This window comes from Lactuca virosa, chromosome 7 (genome assembly GCF_052849685.1).
Source record: "Lactuca virosa cultivar CGN04683 chromosome 7, Lactuca_virosa_CGN04683_v6, whole genome shotgun sequence".
Taxonomy (NCBI): domain Eukaryota; kingdom Viridiplantae; phylum Streptophyta; class Magnoliopsida; order Asterales; family Asteraceae; genus Lactuca; species Lactuca virosa.
The window spans coordinates 111,810,042-111,820,962 of record NC_136432.1 but is presented as its reverse complement, the minus strand read 5'-3'; the positions used below and the strand labels follow the sequence as shown (position 1 = coordinate 111,820,962).

General features: G+C 36.0%; 1 protein-coding gene across 1 annotated transcript; it reads left to right on the top strand.

Annotated features, from left to right (window-relative positions):
• The first annotated feature begins 9,951 nt into the window (after positions 1–9,951).
• On the top strand, positions 9,952–10,473 carry LOC145126214 (histone H4). The gene has a single exon (XM_079061617.1). The coding sequence runs from the start codon at positions 10,025–10,027 to the stop codon at positions 10,334–10,336; it is 312 nt and encodes a 103-aa protein (XP_078917743.1). The 5' UTR covers positions 9,952–10,024; the 3' UTR covers positions 10,337–10,473.
• The last annotated feature ends 448 nt before the right edge of the window (positions 10,474–10,921 follow it).

Below are 10,921 nucleotides of genomic sequence, written 5' to 3'. Positions count from 1 at the left end.
AAGTGAGCGCGGGTTGATCCAATACTCAAATCTTATTTCAGAAGTACTCATGAATGGTGTAGCAAACTGTTGCTATGCCTAACACATTAGACAATCTACAAGCCAACTTATGACAGTCTTCTTTCATACTTACTTCCAACGTATGATCGACTGTGGATGGTTTGAATAAATCTTATTATTCTGGAGTCAAAACATGTAAAGTGAAACACAAGAATAATACTAATCCTATATGGCCCCAAAACTTGTGAGCGTAAATAAAACACCTTTTATTTAATCACCATATTGATTACTCATTTTTCATTGTATAATGTTTCAATTGATCAACTTAATACTTGAATTAAAACAAATGTTATCCCATGCTCCAAGCATGCACACTATATTTACCTATGGTCCTTACTTTGTGAAACAAATCAAATTTATTTCCAATTAAACTCATTTCACAATTCCAAATCTTTAAGTGTAAGAATACCAAATTCTTGCCACTATCTCATTTCACAATTCCAAATCTTTAAGTGTAAGAATACCAAATTCTTGCCACTATTAGAATGTGTTAGTTCTAAACTATTATGCAAAGATTCCTTTTGTAATGTCTAGGTACCAAAAGTCACAGAGACTTGACCAACAGTATTACAAAGTATTCCTTTGGAGATTGTTACAAGACAATTCCAAGGAGATGAAGTCTCAAATTCAAAGTACATTCCTTTGAACATCCTTCTTTGCATAAAAGTTTCTAACTTACTCATATATTCTTGATATCCAACTCCCATTATGGAAACTTTTCCAAAATTGCGATATGACTATCCATTCTTAACAGAATCCTATCTATTCAGAATTATATCAATATGGTCCATTCATTACTATACTTCCAACTAACCAGAAGCAACCAATCTTTGGCGAACCTTGGATTGTTCTTAGCAGTTGTTTAATAACTTTAGTCATATCAAGTTCTAGTCCTTTTTCCCTCTTAATTCCCTATGCATTTGGAAAATTAGAACACATGAATATTATAGCATATGCCATCGACCCTATACCCAAAGTATATGGGATATGATTCATAATGTCTTACATAAAGACATGATACTTGACGAATCTCTTGCTATAATATTTCCATATATAATTTCCAATGTTGAAGAATTTCAACATGGTATTCATATAAATCATTGACTAAATTTGATTAAAATCTCAATCTAAACTTTTAGAATTGAAATGAAGTATAAGTTCCTCTCCCTTAATTATAGCAAAACAACTTCTCAACCCTACAACTTTGCGAATTGAAACCTTTGTTTTCTATAATTAACATTGCTAACTCGCAACACTTACCATAATAATTATGCTCCCACTAGCATAACAATTTTTTTTTTCTTGCATAACATTTATGCTCCCACTAGTTGTGACATAAATCCAGAAATCAGCTAGACTTTTAAAAATCAATACTTTATTGACTTTTTTACAAATGTTCAGATTTCTGACACAAGATGCTTCGATGAGACTTTATCTAGGCTTCTCAAACTCATACACCTTTCCTTGGATAGCTCATATGTATGTCTAAACCATTCAGAACTTACAACAATAAGTTCCAAATGTTCAAACTATTTGCCATTTCTCACAATTCAAACTATGAAGAGGGATGTCGTAATCATAATCGAATTTGAGAATGCAACTATCACAATTGCTAACTCTTTAAAATATACTTAGTAAAAGCGTTTCCTCACAATCATTTTCATGAATTGGAGATAAACCTTATGACACTTAGATTTTTATGGTGTATGTGTTCCTATCCATGTGAATTTGTCATAACCATAATCTTAAGACAAGGTTAGTGACAAATCCATACTCATATGGACTGAACTTGTTCAATCTTAATTTCTTGCCACCTGGTAGCCCAAGGGCCTGCCATTGCTTCCAAGTTGTTATAAAATCAATTTAGAACTCATAGAACTCACGTGCATAGTCAACTTTAACTGGAATGGCCACAGAAACAAGAATATGTCAACACAATAGGTTACAAACCTCAAGTCGTGTGCTAGTGATTAACAATAAGTTTACTCTTGATTAGTTCTTGAAACTTTTCAAGACCTTTAAGACTCCCACTAACCTCTTTACATATACTATTCTCTTTGTCAAGGAACATTACTTGACAAACAAATATTCAAGAGTTAGTGCGGTTTCTTATCAAGACAAACACTTATCACAATTGGTCTTAGTTGGTCTTTGTTTTATCCAAAACATTACAACTTACCAATTTCAAATGTACAAGAGTAGAAAACATTTTACTCTACATTTGCTGATATGTCACTCAATATACAATCTTGGAGTATGACTCTAAGATTTGATTTTGGAACGAAGTATGATTCAAATTAATTGATTTAACCATTTCAACAATTCCTTATTCCTCTTCTTAGCCAAACAAATGCACTAAGGCGTCCTTAGAGGATCAAATTGTGATATGGTTCCATAATAAGGATGATCATAAAACAATATTCAAGTACTCTCCCATCTTTTCAGATTGGAGAAACTTTTATCTTTCTGCCGACTTTGATTCTTCTAATTCGTTCTGATATACATTGAGACTTTTCAATGACTCAGAATTATACTTAATCTTGTAAGCATAACCATATTTACTATCTTTAGTAAACCATAACGAATAGTCTTATCATTCTCTATGGTGAACCTGACCAGCGCACAACCAAATGTACCCGATCCCCTAGTCTTTCACTTGACTCACATATACATGTGAACAAGGAATTAGTCTTAATTTCCCAAAGATGAAGGTTCTCATTCATCACATAATACAAGTTGCATGATTCCAAGTTTCTGTCCAATTGAAACTTGGATGATGAGAATATTTCCTTATTTGGTAAATTTAGACACTACCACAAACGAAAGAATCAAATTCATATTGCTAAAATAGAAACATACAAACATCAATTTTTTCACAAATGCCATTGCAAGGAAATATAAATAAGATAAAAAAATCAAATTTTTATTTATTTATAAAAGGTGCAGAAAATATTTTCCTTACAATGCAATTACATATGAAAACTATGATATTACAAATTTCTAAGCAATCTATCATAACTCCTAAGCAGCAGCTCAAAAATATAATCATCGAACCATGCGATCGAAATCCATCTCTTCGCGATCAGACTCTGCATGCCTTTCCTTTAAGCTTCCTTTAATCCTACAAAACACCAAATGTAATCTTATCACATCATGTATTAAGAATCTACAAACAGGAACTTAATAGAGTTAGATAGTGGACTTGTCTGAAGTATAGTCAAACCTTTTTGACTTTACCAGCTCTCAGATCTCTCAGGTAGTTAGGGCAGATTCGCAACCAATGCCCCTTCTCTTGGCAATAGAAACAAATGGACTCTTTGGGAATGGTACACGGGACAATCTCAGACTTAGCCTTTCCCTTTATCTCAGAAAGATAAATGTTTTCTGGACTTCCAATGTTTCCATTTTCAATGCCCATGGAAGTTTGGGAAGTAGATCTTCCAATCAAATTTGAATTACCAGTGCGCCAAATCATTGTTGATTCAGCAACAATTAGCAAATATGTAAGATCGATAAGGAACATGTCGCGGTCTGTCATATAGTAGTCTTTAACAAACTGACTATACAACTCGGGAAGTGACTGAAGAACCAAGTCAACAGCCAACTTCCTCGACACAATGACTCCTAACATTCTCATCATGTCAATGTGTGACTTCATCTCCAAGACATGTGCACACACAGACCTTCCATCTTGGTGTTTTCTAGCCAATAGGGCTTGAGTGACCTTGAACTTTTCAAGTCTTCGAACTTGTGGGTCAGGGAGAATAATTGGAGGAGGTGGGGGAAGTGAAGTATGATATTGTGGAATATCATCTTCATGTGGAAATCTTTTTCCAAAAGATTCGGGAAGACCATAGTTGTCTGAACTAGACATCTACAAGGGAGAAATTCAAGTTAGTTGATTTAAGTCCTTAATATAACACCCAAAACAAAATATCAACGCTAGGACCCAACACAATATTTTACAATTGCAAAGAGGGATGTCGTAATCCAATTGTAAAATATTTGAAGGTAGGTAAATGACGATTTACCAATTTCCGCTATGAAAAACAAAATAAATTATTAAGTTTTAATTGGTTTGAAATTCCTAGATCTTTGAGATTCATTGAACTTTTCAAAGGCATGTTTAAATCTCGATTGTGCCCTTCAAGTTTATGACTGGGATGCCGAGGATCACAAACAAGGTGTGAATAACCATGTAAATTAGCTTGGTACACCCAATGTTACAAATCACCTAATCAATGTGTCGGTTAACCACAGACGCTCCATTGATCTATGATTAACATCAAGCTACCCTTTGCCACGCACTGTCAGTCCCAGATTAGTGTGTCGGTTAACCACACACGCTCTACTAACGACCTAACAGGGTGCAAAATGCAATTTCATGGATTAGCACCATTTTCATATTTTCCTAAAGTAACTAAGATTGAGAATTTAATAAAAGTTTAGTTACTTTATATTTATCATTATACTTTTAATTAGGGGTGTTGATCGGATAATTTTTTCGGGTTTCGGGTAATTCGGGTCGGGTAATTCGGGTTTTTCATGTTAAAAAAATACTCGTTACCCGACCCAAATTAAATTCGGGTAATTCGGGTTTGGGTAATTCGGGTATCGGGTCGGGTTTGGGTAATTCGGGTATTACCCGAAATATATAATTTTTTTTTTTAATTTCACCTGAAAATAAATTTAATGAAATAAATACGTCGTGCTTTATTAGTCTTATTTATATAAACAAATGAGGCATAAACGAAGTTACTCAAGCTTTGAACATTGAGATTTTTTAGTCAATAATACATGAGATATCAAGTAATTTTTTAACAACTTAATCTAATCTAACAAGATGTTAAAAAAATAAATACTTAAAGATCTTAATTTAAAAGTTTAAAATGGTTAAGATAATTGTAGCCATCAGTTTTGTCATGTTCTGAAGTTTCGTCAAGATAATGAGTTTGTTAGTTGCAATAAAAACTATAATCTAGAAAACAGTTAAGTTTTAAAGAACATGATGATATATAAACAATTACTTTTAATATTGTTTGTGTCATATTATCATAATAAAAGAGATTCATGTTATACAATAATGATAGTTAGTTTAAACATGATCAAATACCTGCTACATAGTACAAGCTCTACGAAAAAAAATTAAAATAATTCGGGTAATTCGGGTATACCCGAAACCCAACAAACGTACCATTTACCCGACCTGAAAAAAAACTGGGTTACCCAATTACCCGAAAAAATTTACCCGATACCCGAAAAAATCGGGCGGGTAATTCGGGTATCGGGCATTTTCGACAGGGCTACTTTTAATGAGGGAGAATTAATGTCATATCATACCCGTTCGGCTAACGACCCTCCACCAGTCAAGGAAGCGGTGGGTAAGAGTGGACACCAATTAAACTGCCATTTTATAGGCAGTAACCTTATACCCCCCTTATAGACCGGCTTCGTGAATGAGCCCTACTAACAGTAAGACCGATTTGTCTTACACGCACATATATATATATATATATATATATATATATATATATATATATATATATATATAAGTATTAACTTTTAATATTATAAAGTATAAGGGTTGAATTTTAAACTTTTAAAATTCTAAGATTTGGAATTTAAATGTTTCGAAAGTGAGACTTTACAAATTCCAAAACTTGAGGGCAAATTTTGAAACTTGTCAAAACTCTTCATATCCATAACTTATGAGTTTAATGTGTGTTTTATGAAAAGACTCTTGATAATCCATAACTTGAGGACAAGTTGTGGAGTTCATTAAAAACATTTATGAAAAGACTTTTCATGTTCCATAACTTGAGGACAAGTTATGGAACTCATTAAAGAATATTTCGATCAATTCTAACAATGAAAAATTATCATATAATATTCTATTGATCTAATCTAATTCATGTAGCAAGGCAATTCATATCAAATAATACAAATAATTAACATGTTATCTTAATATTTGACAATTGTCTTTTCATTTTCATAACATATGAGTTTAATGCCATTTTAATGTATGAGACTTTTCATTTTCCATAACTTGAGGAGAAGGTATGGAGGTCATTAAAATTCAGTTAGATCAATTTTCTAACAACTAAAATTATCACATAATTCATGATCTAACTAAACTCGTAATCAAGATAATTTCAAGTCAACAATTTGAAAGCAATTTTGTTTATCATATAAAAACAACAATTATTTTAAAACTTTGACAATTATCTTGTGGTTGGATGAGTACAAGCACTACCATATCATAAAAAACATTTCCAATCATCCAAAACAGTTTGTGGTAGTGTTCCCAATTCAAACCAGGCCAAGAAACTCGAAATTCTGCACACAGGGGCACCAACTCGGCGAGTACATGAACTGGACTCATCGAGTTGGTCCATTACTGGGTAGACTCGTCGAGTCAGCCAGTGGACTCGGCGAGTTCATCAGTCAGAAGGCAGAAATTCGACTTTTTCAACTTTGAAAAACTAGTAAGCATCAAATATAATAGAAAACAATCCTAGGCTCTGATACCACTGTTGGGTTTTGAGCGCTATAACACTCCTATGGTGCATATGCAACCCTAAATGCTTTGGATCTATGTTTTCTCTAATTATACATGCATATTATCTATTTTTTCAAAGCATTGTCCTAACTAGCATACATTTGAACAATTGAATGATACATCTAGTTAGATGACTTGCCTCTTAGAAGGACTTGTAGTTCTTGACCTTTGAAAGCTTGAGCACCTCAAGTGTGATGCCTCTATTGGTTCACAAACACCAAAATGCAAGAGGAGGCTTGATAGAATAGGTTACTTATATCAAAGAGATGGGACAACAGATTTTGGTCCATGGGGGGTTCTATTTATAGTGTTGCACATGCTAGGGTTACACTTGGTAAACCCTAATAACCCATGACTTTCCACATTCTCATGCTCCATGGATTTAACCTCCATAGACTATCCATGGGTTAGTTTAGCCCATCTACATAATCATGGATCGTTGGCCCACACTACAAGAATCATTGATTTACATAATCAATCCCCATATATTTAATTAATCTCTTTTGATCACAAAATTAATAAATTAATTCTTGATCAATACTAATTAAATAATATGATTTCTCAATTAATATATTATACTTATAATATATTAATAAATCATAAATAACCTTATTCTCAAAAGTCCATCCTGTCAAATTGCACTGGTGAAGGCAACCCAAAAACGACAATGCTACAATCGGGTCAAGTACATACCAGTTATAGTTATGGGCTTAGACACCAAATCCAACAGAAACAAGAGCGTACCAGGAGAGACACTCGGCCCTCAAAGAGAGGGTGATCGCGGCTGAGCGTCGGATAGCAGAGATGAAGGCCTCCATGACTTCATTCCATGGCTCACAGGAGACCACCCGCCGCGAGTAGGGCTTATACTACTCACGTTTTGTGAACGATTAGACTTACGAGTAAGCGTTGGTGCTATTCTTTCTTGTAGACCTTCTTAAATGTCAATTTTCACAAAACTATGTACTAGTACCATATTATCAATGAAATGGGCATGCATTTTATTTCATTGGGTGTTGTTATTTGTTATGCAATTGTTTACTTATTATAGTAAAGTTCCATTTATGAATTGCTTGCAAATTACAATAACAACGAGGCTTAATACATATATAATCAAGACATTCCATTACGGTAATGCCCGACTCATAACCCTTATCAAAGACTTATCGTCATTGCACCTTTAAACTTTATGGCAGAAAGATGTCACCTCGAAGAATTAACATACGTGTTGTCAACACCTCAACAACTCCACCACCGCCACTTCCACAGATAGACTCTGCCGTGTTCCAGGTTGCTGTAATAGCCGTTGTGGCTGTCGCCATGGCCCAAATCAGCAGTAACGACAACGAAAGCGGAAACGAGACTAACAGTTCCAATATGGGCGAAAGCCAAGGGCACCAACGGATGTGCACCTATAAAGAATTCATGAACTGCAAGCCTAGGACCTATCATCGCGACGGCGGAGTCGTCACTTTGACAAGATGGTTTGAGAAAACCGAGTCCATATTCGAAATATGTGCATGTCCAGACGAATTCAAAGTCAAATATGCAGCATGTACATTTGCAGACTCGGCCTTGTCGTGGTGGAACGGCCACGTTAAAACTCTGACTCTAGCTATAGCCAACGTCATGAGTTGGGAGGACTTGAAAGTTATGATACTAGAGGAGTATTGCCCAAGGAGCGAGATGCAGAAACTGGAAAAAAGAACTATAGGATCACACCATGAAGGGATCTGATATCGCTACTTACACCGCCCGATTTAATGAACTGGCAACTCTGTGCCCTGGGATGGTCACTCCATAGGCCAAGAAAGCGGAACGTTAAATTTGGGGATTATCTCCTCAGATCCAGGGAATGGTCATATCCGCCAACCCAAGCACCTTCGACAGTGCTAAGCGTTTGGCACAAACTATTGTCGACCAGGGGGTTCGTCAAGGCATTATAACTCCCACGCCCGAACAACCAAAAAAGGGAGACAAAAAGCGGAAGTTCGGGAATAAGAAAAAGGGCCAACCCGCTCTAGACCCCGTCAAGAAACAACAAATTGTGGTCGTCCATGCCGTCACCGCCCCCACCGCCCCTGCATCAGCCAAGCAATATGTTGGGACTCTTCCGAAATGCAACAAGTGTAACTACCATCACAATGGAGCCTGCCGAGAGATGCAATGTAACAATTGCAACAAGAAGGGGCATACCGCCCGCTTCTGTAAGGTGCCAGCACAACAAACCACCCAAGCCGCTAATGTTGGGGTGAGTCGGGCATGCTACGGATGTGGTGATACGGGAAGATTTTTAACAATCGGGCATGAGGAGGCCATGAAGTATCCTACCGTGGTTACTGGTACGTTCCTCCTCAATAAATCATATGCGTGCATACTTTTTGATAGTGATGCGGAGAAAAGTTTCGTGAGCCACCAGTTTAAACACTTACTCAAACAGAAACCCCAATCGCTAAATGAAACATTCACCGTAGAAATGGCAAATGGAAAAACAGAAAGCACTAAAGATATATAAATAGGATGCGCTCTAACACTAAACAATCATTCCTTCCAAATCGACCTAATGTCGGTCACAATAAGAAGTTTTGACTTTATCATTGGCATGTACTCGTTAAGTCCTCACCATGTTGATATCCTATGTTACAAAAAGGTCGTTCGCCTTAACCTGCCAAGTAACGAAACCCTCGTCATTTATGGCGACAAACCCGGTGCAAATCTACAAATCATCTCTTGCATCAAGGCTCAGAAGTATCTACACAAGGAGTACCACGCCTTCTTATCCCACGTGGTGGATGAAAAACAAGAAGTGAAAGACATCAAGGATATTCCTGAAGTCTGTAACTTTCTCGATGTATTCCTAGAAAACATTCCGGGAATACCACCCGTACGCCAAGTCGAGTTCAGAATCGACTTCATTCCTAAAGCCACCCCCGTAACCAAATCCCCATACCGTTTAGCACTAACAGAAATGCAGGAATTGTCCAGTCAACTGAACGAACATAAAATTCAACTTTGGGCAAAACCGATAAAACTCTGAAAACTTGAGGGTTTTTATGACATTAGCCGATCTAACATATTATTGTTATTTATTTCAAATTCGAAAATAAATCATATACTCTTATCAAAGTTTTATTTTCTAACATATTATTGTTATTTCTCTCAAAGCCGACGATCCATCGGTTCACTAACTAGCCAATGGAAATACTCTATTTTCCTCCACGCGGATTGCCATCGTGCGGATCTCACCTTCCATCTTCCCAATCTGACGGCTGGAAATACACTCTACAAAAACACAAAAATCTCTCCTCAACTATATCTATATAATACCCGGGTCAAATCGAAAATCATCAGTTCATCTGAACTTCAAAACTTTTCAAATCCATTCCTACAGAGAGAGTTACAGACATGTCTGGAAGAGGCAAGGGAGGAAAGGGGCTAGGAAAGGGAGGAGCAAAGCGTCATCGGAAGGTTCTCCGTGACAACATCCAGGGAATTACCAAACCGGCGATCCGGCGTTTGGCCAGACGTGGCGGCGTTAAGCGTATCAGCGGTCTGATCTACGAAGAAACCCGTGGTGTTCTCAAGATCTTTCTAGAAAATGTCATCCGTGATGCTGTTACCTACACCGAGCATGCTCGCCGAAAGACTGTCACCGCCATGGATGTCGTCTACGCTTTGAAACGTCAGGGACGTACCCTTTACGGTTTCGGTGGTTAGGGTTTTTATTTGGTTTAGGTATTTCTTGCCTTTATGCACCGATTTAGATCTCTAGTGTTTAGATTTCAGTTCACCTTGTTGATGTTCAGTTATGTATGATATTCAATGCAATTGAAGCCTTATCGATTCAATATTAATCAAGATCTTAGCTTGTTTTCGTATTTAGTTTATAGATTCACAACGTTTTCCATCATAAAATCAAAATTGTTGATGACAGTTTATTTTTTTCATTTCTTATAAAATCTGTCATGATCTTGTCGCATGTGTGTTGATTTGGATTTGATTTTGTGATAAAAGTTTAGGTAATTTGAATTGTATTTTGTGAATAAACGATGGGTTTTCAGTGCACAATATTTTTTATAAATCGTGAAAACCCTTTTCACTATCGTTTGAACACCAAATGGTTTCGCTATTACTAACTACATTGAATCTCGGTCCATACTAAATGCTATATTTTCTTTACTGTAATGCTTGTTTTTACTTCATTTTGTTTAATAACATGTTAAGAAGTACATTATGGGAAAAAATGTTGACAGTTTTATGTCTACAACTGATTAAAGACATTCATTTTTATATGATATGATG

Excerpts from the sequence above, each read along its gene's own strand:
- LOC145126214 (XM_079061617.1), top strand. The coding sequence starts at position 10,025 with ATGTCTGGAAGAGGCAAGGGAGGAAAGGGGCTAGGAAAGGGAGGAGCA.